Genomic DNA, 20,319 nt, shown 5'->3' on the forward strand with positions numbered 1-20,319 from the left:
AGTCATAATCGTTTGCTGCTTCCACCTGCTTAAGGAGGAAGGGGTTTACGATGGCTCTGGAAAACCTCTTTTGGGAACAAGGGCTTTACAGTGCTAAGGAGGAAGAGCTGTGAGCCTGCTAGCTCTAACATGATCATAAAGTGAGGCAGGGGACTAATCCCTTTCTTCTAGCTGTTGTGGCTGCTCAGTGACTAAGTGTCACTCTACCTTTGTATTAACTAACACTCTCCTCAATAATGAAAATAGCACTGCCTGCTACTCAGCTCTTCTCCAGCCCATTTACTGTTTAGAATATACAGACTGGTCTCTGCTTGTTTCTTCTGGGGAAGAAGATGGTTGGCCAGGTTCATGAGCCACCCCTGAATCCTGACTGTCACCTTCAGTAGCTGAAATAAAAATGAAGAATAGAAAAAGGTCAGAGTTAAACAGAAGCCAAAACCCCCAAACCCTGTAATTCAGTTTGAATTACACCTAGTATCAATCACATTTCCAGAGGCAAATTCTCAATGCAAAATTACTTTTGTCAATATCTAGATTGTTTTTCAAAGGCACTTGACATCAAGAGCTCTCTGAATGAGATACTGCAGTTCAGACAGCAGTGGATTGTTTCATCCATGCTTCAAGAAATGTAGCCAAGACTGCTTCAAGATGGCAAATGTTGAAGCTGCACTGGAAGAGAATTATGAGGCAGACTCTTTTGCCCACTTAATTGCAGTGAATCTATGCCATGCCTCTTTAGCGCTCCTGTGAATTCTCAAAGGCCTTGACAGACTGAATAATCCCCTCTTCAAATCCAACTAGGGATTTTTATTTTATAAAGTATTTACTTGCTAATTTTCATGAAAAGTTCCCTCATTTCCTCACAGGTGACTTGGGGTTTTGGTTGTTTTTCTGTAGCTTGCTCTTTCAGAAAGCCAACAACCTGCAATCAGGCTCTATCCTCAGATGCTGTACTGGCTGTTGTACTGGATACACCTTGTGTTTATTTTGTCAAATTTCTGTAACATTACTAGTCAATACTGCATGAAATTGTGTAACAACATGGCCTATACTTCACATCACCATTGTAAACCTAACTGGCCTCAGTTACTTAACTGCAGTGATCTATTGACTCAAATCTTTCTGGTAGCAGCTTCTAGCCTTAGAAATCTTTTTCAGACAGGACTTTTAAAATTTATTTATTTGTCTTCTTCTCAGATTCCCTTTAGGGCAGAGATCACAGACATTTCTTCTCACCAGGTGTCCCCTGCTAGAGCTTTCTATATCCATTTTCCTGCAACTGTTTTGCTAGAAAGCCCATTTCACCTCAATTCTGGAGGTCTCTGTGGAGGAAGGATGTTCCCAAGTCTAACTGCAGGTTTACATCATTTCCTTTCTTGGGAAAAAGACACGATGCAATACTAACACATCCCTATGCACTAAATGTTACAGCTTTTCTCTTTTTTCAAGCATCTTGAATACCAGAATCAAGGAATTATTAGTTTCTCTGTAGCTTCCCTCTACATCTGCATCTGCTGCTGGCAGGCTATTTTGTGTATGACCTCATGCAGAAGTACCCCCCCTCACTGGGTCACAATTGCAAATTCCTACATATCCTAGAGCACAAATACTATGTAGTGGAATTAATTTGTACTTTCTCTGTAGTACTAAGAAAACTGTATTGTTCTGTGAGCAGCACAATCTATGATGCATTGTTTCCTATGGCTTTGTGCCTAGGTTGTGATTTCCCTAGCCTGTAATAAGGGCTGAGGTCATTAGATGGCATTTTGCTCTCTGGGGGGGGGGGTGCTCTCATGACCTCTCTTCTCCATCCACTTGCCTGTTTTCATGATTGTTTGGCCAGCACAACTTCACTCTGCCAATACAGGACTGGATTTCCTCTGTTTTTCTCACGCAATACCACTACTTCTCTCCATGTCCCCCACGTTTGTCTGCTACTGCCAGTTCCTTCCCATTCTCACACGCTCTCACAGAATAGCTGCAGCTCCCTACATGGTTCTCTGCCACTGCAGTATCCCCCATATATTTTGTCCCCTCCAAATCACAAACCCCATTAATCCACACATACACTTTCTGGTTTGCCTACCAGCCCTCATTTTCCTCTCTTCCCCTCAAACATAGCCCATATTATTTCACATCCAGCACACCAGTATCTCCTACACTCTGCGTTAAAATCCTAATGCCTTTGTCAGTATCTTAAAATAACTTTACACTTCTATGATGTCTGTACTGCCGTATTCATCATATTCCCCTTGTCCACCACATCTCCTGCTTATTTTTCCTTGGCTTTCCAGCCAGACAAGAAGCAGGTATGCTCTGAGTGCTCTGGAGATATGTGCCCACTGCTGGGTTGACTGGCAAGCACCTGGTTGTTGGCCAAAGGTGTACACACCTCAGCCAGGAACTGAGTGCAAGCTGACAGCCAAACACCACGACATGGCTGCAAACAAATGGGTTTGTGGGAGGCATCTGCTTCCCTTGCAGATCAATATTGTGTAGGCCTGTGATCACAACAGGTATGTTTGGCAGAAAATAACTAATGGGTTGAAAAGTTATGAGAGGACTGACATTAACAGAAAACGAGGCTGCACAAGCCTTATGTTATCAAGAAACCAGGCCAAAAACCCCGCAATTTATATTTTGTCCCACACAACATCTTTTCAATTCAAATGAGATAATTATACTCTCCTATTTCTCTTCACTCTTATACAAGAGATTTGATTTTTCACTGGGTGATTATTGTAATCTGTTTCATAAAAAGATTAACAATTCTTTATTCTCATGTTCAAGAAGAGAAATAAAGTTGTATTTATTTATCTGCATTTTCTAAAAGAATTTAAAATAAAACTGCCTATTCACTCATCCAGTCCTAATGGTTAATTCTCTGAGCAGCTCTACCCTCTTGTGGTCACAGCTAGCTGCAGACAAATTAAAAACTTGCAAATATAATCACAAATATGTCCACATGTAGGCACAATACATTAAAGAAACCAAAAAGAGAGGAGCACAAAGACTTAACTTATGCCAGAAATTTAAAATCCTGTGAGATCCAACACAACAACTTGAGATTTTGAAGATTCAATCTTTCATTTACAGCAATTAAAATGCAGGATTTTCAGATGAGTGAGAAATTTCATATTGTTCATGCTAAGTGTTCGTCCACCTTTTTTTTAACATTTTTGTCTAAATTGCAACCAAGCCAAATAATTTTTAAAATACATCCTGCAAACTAGCTATTTAGAGAAATATTTTCATTTTGAGAATATCAACAGATCATATTCTGGAACAGTTCTGAGTCCTAGGGCCTTCAACGTCTGCAGGAGATTGAGGTGCTTGTCAGCAGGAAAGCCCAGGCATGTCAGGTTGCTTCTCCTAAATCAGCCCTTCCCAGAGCTGTACAAGCTGGCAATCTGTCCTGGGACTTCAGGATCTCAGTCCTGGCTCCATCGCAAGTATCTAGGAACCCCTGTACACTAGCTAGAATCATGGTCTCGTGAGGTTTCCACCTCTGTGGTTAAGTATTGAAACCAGATTAAAACTGGATCTTCCAGGGCTCATCTCATACTTCCTTACCATGTGCTTCCTTGGTTGTTTCAGCCAACATGTTCAGTGAAAGGGGAGGTGGAATGTAATGAATCCCTGGCAGAAAACTTGGTGCGATGAACTGAGGCAGAGGAGTGTAGTATCCTTGATGGAAATCTCCACCTCCATCTGGAATCTGTGGAAACACATGAAGCAAATAATCTTCCATCTACAGACTCTCTTCAGGATACATCTGCAGTATCAAACAACTTCTGTTTCAATTCCTACCTGTGAATATTACATTTTTTGTCCATTTTGTGGACATATGCTGCAAAGCCTGTGCATAGTGTAATGTGCTGAAACTGTGAAGTAGCCGCTTCTCAGACCATGTCTCAGCTAAAATTGATTTTCTAAGTCCTTGTCACCTGTTCTGGCATCTCATTAGAGCAGCTGGTCTAAACCAGGATCAGCTCACCTTCACCACTGACCCAGTGCACCTGCCACTGACCCAGATGGAAGTCTTCATGCAACAGAGAGGCAACTGAGGGGAATGCTCCTTGCCACCACTTCCCTGCTAGTTATCAATTCTCCCCTGAGCCCAGTGAAGTGAGTGGCTCTACTTACACTGAGGGGCTGGTGTGCACCACAGGGTGCCCCACAGCCCTCGTCTTCTGTGATCACCAGACCTGTTAGAGCATAATAAAACTCACTGCGTGTGCAAGGAGATATTTCCATCCCTCAGAAACACTAGCATCAGAGAAATAGTAGCATTTTTCTCTTGGATTTGGCCACGCACCCTGGTACAGATAAAAGTTGTATGAGATCCTTCCATCTGTTTCAGGACAGTTAAAAATTAAGTTCAAACCCACACACAGTGACGGTCTAGACAAGGCATTTCCCAACCTGTGTATATCCAGCCCACCAGGATAATTTATCTGGACCTCAGACTGCTGCTAGCCACCTTCTTTCTCAATAACCCCTAAAATGTGACAGGGAATTTCTATGCAAGCATAATAAATCTAGTAGTCTTGAGGCAGATCACTCTACCTTAACATGAACTGATGAATTGTACTCAATGCAGACAGATGACGTATGGCAGCTGGAGCTCTGATAATGTGCCCAACTGTGGTACAAAAACTGGACACCACCAGTTTAAACCAACATGACTGACAGCACTGAAAGGAACTGGAAGTGCCCACACACACCATTACAACTGACAGGCAATTTAACATCTTGTTTCTTACCATATCTGTGTGGTTTGAAGGTGTGAGACCTACGATGCTAAACATTTTTCATCTGAAACTTCTGTTAACCACAACAATTTTCCACTGTTTTTGAGAAATTAAATGTCTCAAACCAGAAATACCTGACCATGCTGATTCGCTTCCTTGTGGAAGCTGATTTTCGCTGCATTCTTCTCTGCAGCTCTGGTGCCTTGGCCAAGCCCTGACGCTCTCCCTCCCCATTAGATTTGTCCTGCATGGGAAGAAGAGGAACCTCCCAATGTGCAATCTGTGCGATCTACGCTGGCACAACATGACCATTTTAAGTGTCCAACTGCCATAATTCCAAAAGGCTGTTGCAAATGCTAGTAGAACGTATGAGCCCCAAAACACTTCACAATATCCGTTCCCTTGCAAGTGCATAGGTTTGGTCTTCTGGGTTCAGGACAGACTATTAATTAACGTCACCATTTGCTCATGTTTTCTTCACCATAATATACCAAAATTCTGTGAAATAACTGATAAGCAGGATAACTTTTCATGGGTACTTTAACAGCAAGAAGGCAGCTAAAAGTAAAGACAGCAATATTTCTAGGGGCAATTAAAAGACTGTTACTTACGGAGACAGAAGCTGCATTCCCTCGCCCATAGTTGCCAGGAATGTGTCGGAAACCTCTCTGAAGTGACATCCCTGGAGGTGATGGTGCTCCCCTACAGCTTGACTGATTGATGGCAAATCCCATGGGAAATGGATGGTAAGGATATACCCCAGAACACCCAGGGTACACTTTCGGAGGTTCTCTCTCCAGGTATTCTGGGTTGACCATGTATTCTGGAGGCAAAGCAGGGTGAGCTAGGAAACAGTAAGAACAAATAAAAGTATCCATGTAATTCTATGGAGTTCAGTAGAAGTAGCTGCAGGACCAAATTCCACTTTCAGGCTGGTCAATCTCGCCCTTTGGTTTCCTGCTTAGCACCTCAAGAATTTACTTCATGATTTTTTAAGGAACTAAGGAAAGATGCAGCAGATGATACTGTAACACAGAATGATCTGCGTTCTTTTCTGCCTTGTGAATTATGAAGCTAGTCCTTAGTAAAGCACTGGCTGCAGAGTCTTATTCTTTCAGTACATCAGCAACAGCAAAACAACCTACCTTAAGACTTTTAATTCTAGCAGAACTTGGAACAAATAGAAACCATACAGTTCTAACTTTAGTCCTATCTGTCACCTCCTATGTTAATTTACAAAGGCTCAATTTTAGGGAAATACACCAGCAATTTCAGATGCAGGAATCAGTTACTTCCTTTGGTTTTTATCTTGCATCTGAAATCTTATATGGCCCCTCTGAAATCCTAAAAAAGAGAGTGGTTATTTGAATACGAATAGGGTCTTTCTTGTCCGCACATCCTCCTGTTGGTAGGCAAGTGGAAGAACTTGATTTGAGAGTAGGTTGACTTCTGGAGTACTAGAATTATACTATTTGTCCCTAACCTTTTTTGAAATTGGTCAGCAGGTCAAAAATGTTATTAAGGGAAGGACTGACAGGCAGATGTGCAGCTAGCGTCATCCATAAACATAATTTTCTTAGGAAACAAAGCTAAAAAAAAGGGGAACAGTTATTGACAGATTAGGTGGGAACTAGAGATGTCTGAAATGAGTCTCTCCTCTGAGCTTTTCAAAACAGCATTTTATCTTGCAGGCTGCCAACTCTCCAGAGGCTCAGACTAATGACTACTACAGTCAGTAGGGATTTCCGTAAAATTACTATAATAAATAGTAATAGTATGAAGTTACTGTAATAAATAGTAATAAACTAGACAAGTCACATGAAAGACTCTATTAAAGGAAGCAATTTAAGAGGTGACAGACCATACAATTTTTCCACCTGCAAAATCTAGGCTCTGCTCTTAAATACCAAATGCACTTTTACACCAAGTGATCCCAGCCAAATGCAGTCTTTGCTACAGGAATTAAGGCCAAGAGGTCTCTTCCTTTTACAGTGCTATCATAAAACGCTTGCTTCAGGCAACTGCAGCAGTAACTTCCCCATCTACCTGCCATCACTGAGTTTTTTAGCTTTTTGCAGGCTTGTGCCTGTGAATTTATAAACAGTGAGACAGCACTCAGAGAAACATCCACAAGCACCTGCAGTGCACAGTGGATCAGAATTTGGTTTCCCTCCCAGACTAATTTCCCTCTCAAAGGCCACTTCAACTTTGCAATGAGCTGCAAGCCTGAGCACATTGCTCCTGCCGCTGCAGAGCCGTGTGACCTGTGTTGCAGACCCTGCAAAAGGGAAAAGAAATGCAGGATTGCACATTCAACATGCAAGCAGAGTACCTGTGTCCACTGAGGAAGAAAAGGACAGACAGCAGGAATGGCTCTCCAGGGAGCTGGAGCCTGAGGAATCAGCGGGTGCAAACTGCGCAAGTGGCAGCGTCTGATGGGAAGAGGATGAACGCAGAAAGAAAGATGGTGGGACAGGGGAAGAGGCTTTGGGGACAGGCCCTTACCATAGTCCCAGAAGGGAGGGCCGCTGGGAGGCAGCGGCGGTGCCCTGCACGCCATGCCTTTGCTGTTGCCGCCAGCAGAATGGGTGCCCTTCATCCCCTCATGGCCGCTCTGCTCAGGGGCACCGGCTGCCCCAGTGGCCACCCCAGGGCCTTCACCCAGGGGAGCGGGCCCTGCGGCTGCCCCAGCCGGGGGGTCGGGCACCTGCTGCCTCAGGGCCTTCTGGGCTGCCATGATCTTCTGGCGCTCGGTGATGAGGGCACACTTGTCGCACAGACAGAGCTTCCAGCGGCAGTGGCCGGCATGGCCCTTCACGGGCACCACGAAGCCATGGTTACGGCAGCGGGAGCACTTGGGGGTCCGCAGTGTTGCCTTCGCCACCACCGCTGCGGCCTCCTCGGCCTCCATGACACACCAGTCCTGGCTAACCACTCTGGCACGACAGAGCTGGCGCCTCACAGCTTTTATATAGGGCATGGCCACTGCTGCCCCGGCATGTAGCAACCTGGGCAGGCGGGGCAGGAGAGCCCACGGCAGTGGGTGGGGAATGCCCCGCTCTGGAGAGCCTGCGGCACAGGAGCTGCCTTGGCCCTGCAGGCCTCCCCTCCCTCAGCCGGGCATGGCAGTACCTGCCCACCTCCCCCTGCAGCCCCCTGGAGCTGGCTGGAGCCAGACCTCAGCCATGGGGGGCTGGAGGAAGAGACAGAGCAGGGGTTGGATCTGCAAGAGTGGGGGGAACATGCTGCACATGTTTTAGTACTTTCCCTGGGCTGGTGTGTGCAGAGATGGGGAGTTCTGGACGGGCGGGGTGTGCATGGGAGAGAAATGCAATGTCCTTTACAGTACTGCCTTAAGTGATAATTTTTACCTTTCAGCACTGTAACATCCACACTCACTTTCATACCTCTCATGCATTGGCTTTTAATATGTACAGGATTTCAGTTCCGTTTTGTTTCCAATTTGCAGCATGCTTCTCTTGAGGAGGAGGACTGCCTGCCTCAGCAGAAAAAAACCCACACTGTTTCATCATTCCATTTTTCAAAACAAGGTACTAAGATGAAAGCGAAAAGCAAATGTCATTTGAAAGACCTGTCTCCTTTTCTCAGAATTCCTTATTCTATGGAAACAAAGACAGGCTTACAATTAGAAATACAGGAATGCTCCAGTTTCGGTATTGCTTAGAAAGCACTTGTTATTTGTTGCTGCTGGTAGCTAAAACCCCTGGTTTACACAGTAGCCCATTTCCAGGAGAAAACTCTCCACTTTGCTATGTAAGGCACAACACTGCTGATTTTTCTCACATATCTGCTGCTCTGAAACAATTCTAATATGCAACAGAGTATGTTTCACAGCAGCCTTGCAGAAGCCCTTCCCTTGGAGAAACCCTTCCTGGAAGACTTAGGTGCACCCCTCAACACCTGGGGGGGCGAGGCCCCAGCATAACAGCCCTGTAAGAGATTTGGCAACAGTGTGGTTTGCTTTAGCAGTGAGCAGCCAACCCCTGTGCCTTGCAAGGCCCCAAGGCTCAGCCGAGATTCAGGCTTCTCACTTTGCAAAAGACTCATTAGGACTTTGCATCTGAGTCCTGCAGGTTTCCAGTAGGATTTCGTCTCCTAGGGAGACGTTTTACTAAGTGCAATACTGACATACAAGCCCAGACTTGCTCTTGAAGGCAATTCAGACCCAAATCCTCAAAAGCGCAGTCCCTAGACCACCCAGCACAGCAGCAATCCCAGCCTGCAGCTTTTGGTGTCCCAGTTGCAGACTGAGGTTTTGGTAGCTGCTTTTTGTGAGGGGCTCTCAGCAATGCCCTGGCACGCACGCATTCAGGGATCCTGTGCAGGAGCAAGGCTAAATCTGCGCAGGCACACAGCAGGTCATGTAGGAGAGATCAGTGCAGTGCTCTGTAGAAACTGCGTGCTGGATTGCATGCACAGCAGCTCCTTTTGTGAATGGCAGGCAGCAAAGCACACATCCAAACTTAATCAACTCGCTGTCCTCAGTTGCAGACCATCTTCCCCAGAAGACTTCCAAAATGCTGCCTAAAAAGCCAGCTTCATGTGCATGGGCATTGTGGCTAAATAGCTTTGAAAAGGACCTGAAAATGTTACCATTTCTTTGTAGTTCAGAAAGGTACTTGGTTGATATGCCATCAATAGAAGCTACTCTTAAATGCAGGCTTGTGCCGCTGGCTTGTGCCAGGGCCTTGATGTTCCTGTAATCATTCTAAACATTGACTCTGTATTAAATATAAACAGATAATATATTCCTAATTTTATGCGCCATATTTTTGCTGTATGTTGAGGATGTGCATATTTAGCTGTAGAATAAAAGAGGATGGATGACATGTTTTAAAAAACTATAATTACATATTCCATTGATACACAGCGTGTGTTCATTTGGAGGAGAAAGGTAGGCTATGTCATTTTCCCCAGTAATTTTCTATTCTGAGTCACGTAATACTACATTTACCCAAGATATTTACTCAAACATACTTAAATTTATCTCCCCTCTCTCGGAAAAGGTGTACCAGCCATGGGCTGCAACAGTTACTCCATTAATAAACCATGTCTTTCACAGTCATATGGATTTTTCTTTTGAGCAACTTTCACCTAAGCATGCAGCATTTATTATGCTCTCCATATAGTTTGTTTCAAACATAACTAGACTTGCTTTTTATAGAAACGTGAATGTTTTATTTTGCTTGTGAGGTAAATATTGATTTCTGCAGACGGTTCAAAGAATTCTGCTATTCCAATCCTGTTAGGTGTTTATATATACATTTGATTTACCTTATCACACACCATTAGCAAGACCATCCCACAGAGAAGACAGAACAATTTAAAAATAAATTTTTGGAATGAGATGTAGAATTGTATGTGGATACAGCTTCATGTCTACTGTTATCTTCTCCTTGTTTCATATTTGAAAGAAAATGAGGCACAATAAAGACTCTTTTCTCTAAAACTTACTCAGTTCACTCTAGCATTTTATATAACATATGGTGGGACTGTAACATAAAGTGTGTACAAAGATCTGTATTAAAATAGCATTTATAAGTATTATTATCTTGCCAAAATGAAAGGAAAGCAACCTGCTGATTTCATGTTATTGAAATCGATAGCAATAATGAATGTCTACTTCTTTCCAACTTGTGAATCATATAAAGTGTGTGGGTTTGGTATGCAGTTTGCTTTGTGTGTGAAACAGTGAAGAAAAACAATGATTTAGCTAAAAGGGAACAAATCAAAAGACTGTCTGCCTTTAAATTGAATAGCAGAAAATTGGGGGTTGGTTTTTTTCCTCCTTCTCAGACTTTCCAGCTAACATTTTACACAGTAAACGTTTTTTGGCAAGGAAATTGTTGTGCTTACATCTGACATTTCACAGAGCAACAGCAACATAATAAAATTTGTTCAGTCTGAGATCGCCATTAACAAATATTTGCAAACTTGGTTCAAAATAAATGTTTTCTTATGCATAACAGTGAATAATATCTTTTGAATTTTTAAGACATCACATATGAAGATAAAATCCTCTCTTCAAAAATTATCTTAATAGTTTGGCAGTGTCCATTATGTACTGCCGTAAGTCATTATATAAAAACTGATATATTGATAGTATTATTAGCTCTTCTACATTATAACTGATTAGTCCCGTGTTTATGGCTGTCAGTTATGGTATACTCAACATGAGGACATTGACCTGCACAGGCAGGACTCTCTTCTGTCAGCTAGAAAACTAGGCTTCCTTCCCCTCCTGTCTAGATTGGGATACTGCAGTATTCTTTCCTCTGAACTCCACATGTGCAATCTTTTCCAACTCTTACACACTCAGAAACCTTCAGCAAGGATTGTTCTGGATTATGTTGTGCATCCCTTTGCCTTCCTCCCACTTCTCTTTTGCATTAATTACATCCTGCTCCTCTTCCCTTTCACAAGTGAAGAAAAATCCCTTTCACATTTTATCCCCATCATACCTATCAGCTCACGTTTACTGTCAAGATATGGACTCTTACCTTCACCTTGCCCAGAATATAATTTTACTAAGTAGCATTGATAACACACCTTCATGCTTTCTTCTGTAGCCATCCTCATATTTAGAAGCTCCATATAAAAACCATCAAACCCTTTAAAAGATCCTCTGACTGACCTCCATGACAAAAATCTCCCCTTCACCGCTGAGCTAACCACTAGTGGGTATCCATCAATGCTATCTGTCACAGAATTAAAAGGTTCAGCTATCTGCTGACATGCTTATGAGGTTGTCTAATCCTGCTCAAAGCAAGCCTACATGACAATGAATGAAGTTCTTTGAGTTGCTTCTGTGGACTGCATTTTCCACCTTTCTAATCACTATGAAATTGTACTGTAGTAAACATTTTTTTTTAAATGTGAGGAAAAGTGCTGTATAGAAACAGTTCAATATGATTAGATCATAACTACCTTAAGATTTGAAATGGCTACAATGTGTTTGGATTACTAAATTTTTAAAACTGGTTCCAGTTACGTTGTTTAAATTCATATAAACAAATTCATCTTTTCAATTCTCTTTCAGTGTCAATTTCTTTACTTTAAAATGTTGTCTTCAGTAATTGAAACAGGAATTCTGCTGTGGTGGATTTTTTTGTTACACAACAACTGGAGCACAATTAGATGTTGATTTTCATCTGCTGTATCAAAAAGGTGAAACTCTATGCTATGATCAGAGAAAACTGGATGGAGTTCATACATAAGTTTAAATCTTAAAAATTTATAAAAGTTATATAAAGCACTTCTGGTTTCTTTGACAAACACAACTAAAATAAAGCTTGAGTACTTAAAATTGTAGATCTTTTTTATATGTAACAGGAAAACTTAGTTCTTAAATCTTAACAGTAGAGACTTTATTACTATGACTGCTGTTTGTTTATTGTAAGAAGATCTTTATTTAAGAGAAAAGCAATAGTGATTAAACTGGAAAGTCTGTGATCTGGTTATTTCACGAGTACCAGAAGGGCAGGGTGGACCAGGAGAGAAATCAACACCAGCAAGGAAACAAAACACGTAACAGTTCTTATCCTGCATTGATGTATCTCCCATATAAGCACTAAATAAAAAGTATTAAAAGGGGAAAAGAATGAGACTGACATAAATACACACTCACAGTTCTTTTCCCCAAATAAGTGATGGAGTGTTTAAAACTCCCTATCTGGAAAAAATAGATCTGTGCTAAAAACCTTCTGTGGAAGACATTCAGTCAGTTTGCAATAAGTAAGGATCACTGTAGCATCTTATCACTGTTTCCTTATATTCCCCTGTCTAAGAAACTTAACAATTATCCCCTCAGAAGAAATCTTTTGTTTCTTTAGAAGGTCAACTTTGTAGATATTAATACAAAAGAGAAATTGAAAACCCAAAGAATAGTCCACTCTGTTAGTGCTGCAGCAGCTGCAGGGATGCCTTAGTTACACCACCATTCTGCTTTAGTAAGCTCCCAAATTTAGCAGGTTTTAGCCTGGATACCACTAGGCTTGTCAGTCAGTCTTCTGCCTGGAGAAATAAACACATTTTTAATCCCGAGTCCTCCTTCTCCTTCCCCTCAGCTATAGTTCCTGTCATAATCTCTTAGACACAAAAACCACAAAATCACATTTGAATTCTCCCAAACAGCAAAAAAGGGATTTTATGCAGAAACAGTCATGCTTACCACAGTAAGTAGGTGGCCTGTTTAGAGTCATCTTTACTTAGCACCTATTTTGTGCTGAAATTGTCGTATTACCTTGTCAGCAAGCCTAAAGCAATGCTAATAGATGGATGAGGCAGGAGACAGCTGAAACACTACTACAAACATCAAGTGTAGTTGCTGTGGGCAGGATTCCATTTGTGATTGTCAACACTGGGATACATCCCACATTTTCTAACTGCATTTCTCCACCTCACATCTGAATTAGATTTCAGAATATCTGAAATAACTTAAACAATGCAAAATAAATAAAAACAGCTGTTTGCAATAATTGCTTCCTCTTCAGCCTGGACTCTTCACAGATACTTCAGTGAAGCAAATAAAAATGAAATGACCAAATAGTAGTTACTTATCAGCATAGCATGAAGACTATCATCAAAATGCTTACCTTGTAGAAAGAACAGACAAGAGTAGTGATGATTAACCCCTGGCATGCATGCCAGAATTGGTTTCTGGTATTCATACTAATAGCACATCATCTGCTCTTTGGGCATAATTCTGGGAATTGATAGACTCCCAGTAAGGTAATAAAGCTTCTTGGTGGCTCCTTAACCCCATATGTCAGAGACCAAGTGTGGTTTGTAGTGGGGAAGAGAAAACAAGCGCTAGCACTGATGAGTTTGCATTAGCTGATTCCAGCCAGGTATACTGAAGGATGCTGTTCAGAAGCATTCCTTCTCTTCTATGTTATTTCCATAAAATTTTCCTACGGACAATAACAACAGAATCTTTCAAATTTAGTTGAACCTTCTAGATTATATATATACACTACATGTATAAGTACATCTATTTGAGGTATATTTTCACTGGAGAAGACTTCCGCAAATATAAACATAAAAAGACAAGTTGAAAGAATGCCTGCCTATCTCCAAATTGAGGAAGTAAAGCTTTCCTCTCCTGAGAGACTTACTTACTTGCTCTGTTAAGACAACTTGCATTTCTCTTTCCAACATGAAATGTGTTGATGAGCTACCTCAGCTGGCTCCTGGAACTTCAAAGTCCACTAACACGATGTAGAAAGTAAAAAATGAAATTGAAAATAAAATTAATGCATTGATAGGACATGCTCCTCTTCTACATCCTTGATGCAGCAAATTAAAAAAGGAGAGACTTATTCAACAGCGAATCACCTGCGGCAGCAGAGATTATGGACAAAGACGACATGAAAGTAGCAGAGGGCTGACCAGCAGCTTTGACAGATACAATGATAAGAGGACGCTGGTGTGAAGCCATACTAAAGCATTTTCACCATGGAAGCAAGAGGGAAACAAAAGAGGCATATTTCCTTGGCATTTCATGCTTTATGATCATTAAATCAGACTGTCTTTCATCACAATAAATGGAACTATTTGCAAGATAAGTTTTTATGAAGCATAAAAATAACAGAATCAGACCACAGATTTTTAGAAGTATTTCCTTTGAATCCAAACCAAAACTGATTTTAAGTCAGAAAAGTTTAGTTTGATCAACTCCAGAAAACAAATAGAAAAAGACACCAAATCATCTCTTCAGTTCCCCTGAAGCTGTAGGACCTAACTGTCACAAAAGGTTGCCTTTTGCTGCAGGGTTGTGCTGTTGGAAAGCCTGACCTACACAGCAGTGGCTCCTCCAGGCAGTCCCCTCTTTAGCTTGTTCCTCAACAGCAGGCTGTTTCTCTGGGCAGCTGCTCTGCTCTGAGACCCAGCTCCTCCAAAGCACCGTGCTTTGGGCAGCCATGGCAGCCATCAATGTGTTCTGGCTCCAAACTACCGCAGGAAGAAACAAAAGGGCAGCTGAATGCACAGCAGCTGACCCTACAGCCTTCAACCATCGAGTACACTTGTGTAATGTAATTGCCTGAAACCTTTCAGACTTACGCTTCTTTCCCATGCCTGTTATATGCATACAAAATAAAAGGAAATACAAGGTCAGCAGTGGTGGGAAGTCATTGCTACCTGATGGCTGATGGTAAGCAATGATCCCCATTAATGATCCCTAGTTTTGGCTGAACAGCAGCCCTCCATCTTTCTACATATGTGTGTCTTAATCTTTAAAATAACAGCACCAGCTATTACTTTATTTAAAATAAAATAATAGAGGGTTGAAGTCTCATCAAAATTACTTCCAGTACACATTTAAACTGAGGGCAGGAGTTGCATTTCTGGGAGGAGGCGAGGTTCGCCTGCTTTGACATGTCAGTACAATAACCCCAGCAGGAGGAGCGTAATTCATGCACAGTGTCCCATTTGGGCATAATCTGCTGCAGGGTGTGCAAAGGTCTACCTCAGGCTTCCTCAGCCTCTACCACCAGAAATGTCTTTATTTCTGAAAGACAGCTTGTTTTCAAAGTAGATAGAGCCCACAAATATGGCACTAAGTTCACACAGATGTGAACTTATACATGACTGTTGTCCTAAAGTTTATTAGAACTCCAGTCTCTTAACTTGTGACTCCTAGTTTCCATGGACAATGAATCTGAAAATGTTGAACTGGAACATGCTGTATTCCACTACTGTAGTAAAAATTCTTATATATCTTTAACAGAAGACTTATCTTTCAGTATTTAATGGAACCAAAACACTAACTTGGCTACATATAATAAAGTGAATTAATAAATTCACATAATGATGTTCTTGACTATCTATGCAGTTTATTGAAATTGCATATTTATAATATTTGTATTTTATTTTAGCATTCTTTGCCTCAGAACTCACACAAAACCAAACAAGTTTGATGGTTTTTGAGCACACTGTATTCTTAAAGGTTGAAAAATTAATGATAGTTACTGTTATTTGCAGTTGGCAGAAATGTTCACAGAATATTTACTGGAAGACCTCCAAAAGTTTCCTTGCTCTTTAATAGAAAATCTGTACATGTCTGTACTGTACAAATCTGTACTGTATTTTAAATAATTAACCAGGGATAGAAGATGAGGTATAATGTATATGTGCTAATTAGATGCAATATCTATCTCTTAAAAAAACCCATAGCTTTTTAAAAATACAAATTAAAACCAATGATGTCATTCATTTTCTTTAATAAAGAAATAAGGCAACATCTTAACTCAAATAAAATATTTGTGTACATTGTTCACTCAGATGAGTCCCAGTCACTACATATATCTCAATCCTCTCTTTTCCCAAGTGTTATTTTCTTAAGTGCTACATTTTTAAAAGAAAATAGTTAAAAAGTAAATTAAAACATCATTATCTATAGGAAATATTATCTACACGAGTTTGCATTACTGTAAAAATAAAGATTATCATGAGTATTTGTGTTGAGATAGTAAATAAAGTATGATATGGGTAGTTATGGGTGATTATACAGGGCCAATAATTAGGCAACCATCTTCCTAAAATTATGTATTTTAGATTTGATTTATTGTCTACACTATCATGACAGTGATCTATCCAACAGTCTTGTGATTCAAAATGGTGAACTGGTGAATATTATAGACTGCTAGGGACTTGATAATAAGCCTGGGGAAAGAAGCTGAACTATCTTCATTATCTCAGTAAGACAAGCTTTCCTATTTTTATGGCAGTCTTTTCCACCTGTCTTAGCACTCAAACATGGACAGTAAAAATGAATATTCAACATAAGATTTCAGGAATGCCTTGTGCAATGGTACTACTATTTTCATATATCTACTAGCAATACCAGACCTAGAACGTTTTAGGATTGTATTTAGCTTTTCCACAGATGTCTTCACAGTAGTGATTCATAGGTAGCATGTGTTCAACTAATGTGTCTCTTTCTTGTTTGGTTTCGAAGTGCTGAGCTCCTGCTATTGGTTTTTCATACATATATTGTATGCTGTTAAATTTCATTCCATTTCTGTTATTCCAGTTGCCACAGTATCTATTTCTTTCCTATATGAGCCTTTAATCCTCTTCTGTATTAGTAATATCTCTCAGTGTTTGCTTTCACCAAAATTTCATTAGCATACACTTTTTGTGTCACAGTCATCACTGGAAATATTAAATAAGCCAGATTCCAATACTGATCCTCTAATAATTACAGTAATACCCTCCCTCCAGACAACAGTTCCTCTTCTAGCACAACCAGAGGTTTTTTTCCTGCTTTAGCATTTTATTCACAACTTTACAGAAGCCTAATAGATAGTATCTACAGCACTTTCTTTGGGCAACGTGGTCTGGTGGAGGGTGTCTGTAGCAGTTGGGGTTAGAACTAGATGATCTTTAAGGTCCCTTCCAATCCAAACCATTCTATGATTCTATGATTCTACTGATTAAAACAGTGGTTTTAATCAACAGAAATATATTCACTCAACCTGCTTCATCTTTGTAAACTTAGTTTGCATTTTTTCCCATTTTCCATTTATGTCTACTTACATAGATGTTTTTCTTGAGCCTTGAATATTGTTGAGGTCACTCTAATGTTTTCTGGCTATCCTTTTTTCCCCTTTCTGTAAGACAGGCAAGAGGTTTGCTTTTCAGTAGTGATATGCTACCAGTTGGCAGCTTTATTAAAAATCCTTGCTGCTGGACATACAATTTCATGTGCCAGTTCTTTCAGAACCCAGGGACGGAGATTATCCTGTCCCTTCAATTTCAGTGCTTTAAGCACTTTGAGTTTTTCTTCCACTTCACATATGATAATTTCCATTTCTATATCCTCATTCCATTTACATATTGCATTTCTCTTTTCTGGATAGTTTTAAGTGCCTGGCAAAGCAATTCTTATTAGGATTTACTTTCATAATAAAGGTCCTTTGATAATCACAGTTCTATGTTAATTATTAGGCTTTGCCACAATAAATAAAAAAACCATAGTTTGGGGGTTCGTGGGGGTTCTTACAGCCCATTCTATATATAAACTTCACTGTGAAAGGAAAGAAACTGTTACGCACCCATGCATGTATTAGTGCTATGACAATGTTACTACTATCAGATCATGCACTGTTTCGAATACAAATAACTGGATTTGTGAAGTGCAAATGGCAGAACTGAACAGAAAACACTGCAATTAAATGACTTGCAGAATTAGGGATTTCAGTCCGTTATCAGACTATTTTATTCAGGAGCCTCCACTGCATCCCTCTGAGCTCCACAGAACAGAGTTAGACTTTTTGGGAATTACAAAACTGCAGAGTCCAGAATTTAGGATTGTGGGTGGCTTCTCCTGGGCTAAAGTGGGGTACTTCCCAGGGTAGGGTGAGTTCCTGTGGGCTGTTTAGGAAATTATATAGGTTATAATTACTCTGAAAGTTTTCCAGGGTAAGGCTCGTAAGAGTCACTGGGCTAGGGCTGTGAATTAGGACAGTATAATTTTTAGCATTGTTTCCTAACAAATGGACAGTCGATAAACAGTCTATTTCTTTTGTATTTGTCATATGATAACTAGCTTCCACCTTGAGCTACCTGTATACAAGCCCTAGATACTCAGAAAGTGGGTGTGGGCAAATGGCTACTCCACCAGCCTTGGGTTATTGGAGAACCTGATGTAAAGAAACTCACATAAAGAAAAAATTAAATACAGACCTTATAAGGAGATCCTGGGATATCCTGATTTGTTTTTTCTCAAATTGTGCCTGTATCTGATTTTCTGTATGCAAATTATTGAGCGGCTGTAATGGCATGTATAAAGTTTACACACTGTATACCTATAACAAGGAAATAAGGAAAAAATACAAGACTCTGTTGCCTGGAAGAAAATTACACTTTAGTCTCAAAGTAAGATCTAGAGAAATTATATTAAAGAAAAAAAATTATTAATTTTCTCAGTTTGAATTCTGTGCACTTGTGTATGAAAAATAACAAAGCAAAATGACTGCCTTTTACACTCATTTCCAGTATGGAAGTGGGGTTCACAGGGAGAAAAGCATGAGAACAAAAAGGTGAAGAACAGAGTATGTGGTGAAGAAAGACAGATCAGATGGAATGAATGAGGAATAATTTAGAGAGAAAATGTATACCTGAGGAAAAAATGAAAGAGAGGGAATGAATATATGTAGGTGTAGCAAAAAGAATGGAGATTAGATTTACAGAATTAAGTGAAAATGCAAGATATTGTGCTCAGGGTTTTCAGCCTGATTTTGATCAGTCCTACAGTAGATGATTAATAGAAAAGTAAAATTTATGTGGGGCACTGAAGGAGGAGGGATTTTTTATTTTTAATTTCTTTATGCTTTTAATAAGGCTTCCATAATATAGCAATGTATTGTTAATAAAAGTTACTATAGATGATCCTAATTTATTGGGCAGAAAGCCTTTGCATTCATCACATGAAACTGTCTAACAATACAAGCATTTTAGCAATTCATGAAACAATAGATTTGTTGCTCAGAAAGAACTCCCCCCTAAAGCATGTTATCTGGTGTCAAAACAGAGCAATCATCAATGTAATCCTATATAACAGTCCTGGTGCTGTTGATACACATGCAATTTAGGCAGTCTTAAACCATGCGGAAGTGAGGATAAACTTCTTCCAATGAAGATTCAAAGTTTGAACTGTATCTCTTTCAGCAAAGACTATTGGAAGCAAAAATAATTAAAAATGAAATCTGTCCCTATTTATGATCATTTTAGAGTGACATAATGCAGAAAAGTCTGCTCTGACTTTTCACCAGAGTAGAAGGAAAAAAAAGCTCTTCTTAATTTAATGAAATTACACTAAATTGATATCAGTATAGTCAACATCAAAGAAAAACTCATAAAAGAATCATACCAGTGTGTTTTTCCAGCAGGGCAGAATCTGGCTCACAGATGTTCACGTGCAGGCAGATGGCATGCATTTGTAATACATGTACAGGACAGAAATTCAGGCATATACAATGACTGTTAAAAGCATAATCGGATTTCCCAGAAGACTTAAAACGAGAGTTTCAGTATATACTCAGATACTTTTTTCCAAAATTTGGTGCCCCAGTATATCTTTTCAGATATCAGAGTGATTTGACTGTAAAGACAAGGAACATCCCGAACTGTGGCATTTTCTGAGAGACAAGCCTCTTTCTGTATAAACATGGAACTGAGACATAGATTACCTGAAAATTTTAGTCAAAATGCTGTGTAGAAAACCACAAGGGCAGTTGACTCCTCCTCAAATTCAGCCCCCCCAAAATCACTTGGGGCAAGCACAGCTCCTGCCTTTCATGTCGCTGCTTCACTGCCTGGGTCCCCCCACTCTCCACTGTTCTCTGTGTATGAACAATGGGAGCCTAGATTAAACAAATAATAGCATTTCCATTTAACGAAAGCAGCACTGTAGCAGCAGAAAGCTCTGCTTGCCACCCTGTGCCCCCCCCATCTCCCTGACAGTGCTCCTTCCTTGCCCTGCAGCGCAGCAGCCATTTTGCTGTGCAGAAGGAGGTGTGATGATGGAGCATTCTCCCCA

General features: G+C 40.4%; 1 protein-coding gene across 1 annotated transcript; it reads right to left on the reverse strand.

The window, feature by feature from the left end:
- Window positions 1-279: 279 nt before the first annotated feature.
- DMRTB1 (DMRT like family B with proline rich C-terminal 1) lies at window positions 280-7,665 on the reverse strand. Its single transcript, XM_075760596.1, has 4 exons — window positions 7,260-7,665; window positions 5,366-5,598; window positions 3,574-3,718; window positions 280-386 (listed from the first exon to the last, which is right to left on the reverse strand). The coding sequence occupies exons 1-4, from the start codon at window positions 7,663-7,665 to the stop codon at window positions 280-282; spliced, it is 891 nt and encodes a 296-aa protein (XP_075616711.1).
- Window positions 7,666-20,319: the final 12,654 nt, after the last annotated feature.

The sequence above is a fragment of the Balearica regulorum genome, chromosome 8 (assembly GCF_011004875.1).
Source record: "Balearica regulorum gibbericeps isolate bBalReg1 chromosome 8, bBalReg1.pri, whole genome shotgun sequence".
In the NCBI taxonomy this organism is placed as follows: domain Eukaryota; kingdom Metazoa; phylum Chordata; class Aves; order Gruiformes; family Gruidae; genus Balearica; species Balearica regulorum.

Coding starts and splice junctions, on each gene's coding strand:
- DMRTB1 (XM_075760596.1), bottom strand. CDS start 7,665: ATGGAGGCCGAGGAGGCCGCAGCGGTGGTGGCGAAGGCAACACTGCGG. Junction 3,719..5,365: donor GGAATGCAGCTTCTGTCTCC/GTAAGTAACAGT, acceptor GTGTTTCCACAG/ATTCCAGATGGAGGTGGAGA. Junction 387..3,573: donor AACAACCAAGGAAGCACATG/GTAAGGAAGTAT, acceptor TTTTTATTTCAG/CTACTGAAGGTGACAGTCAG.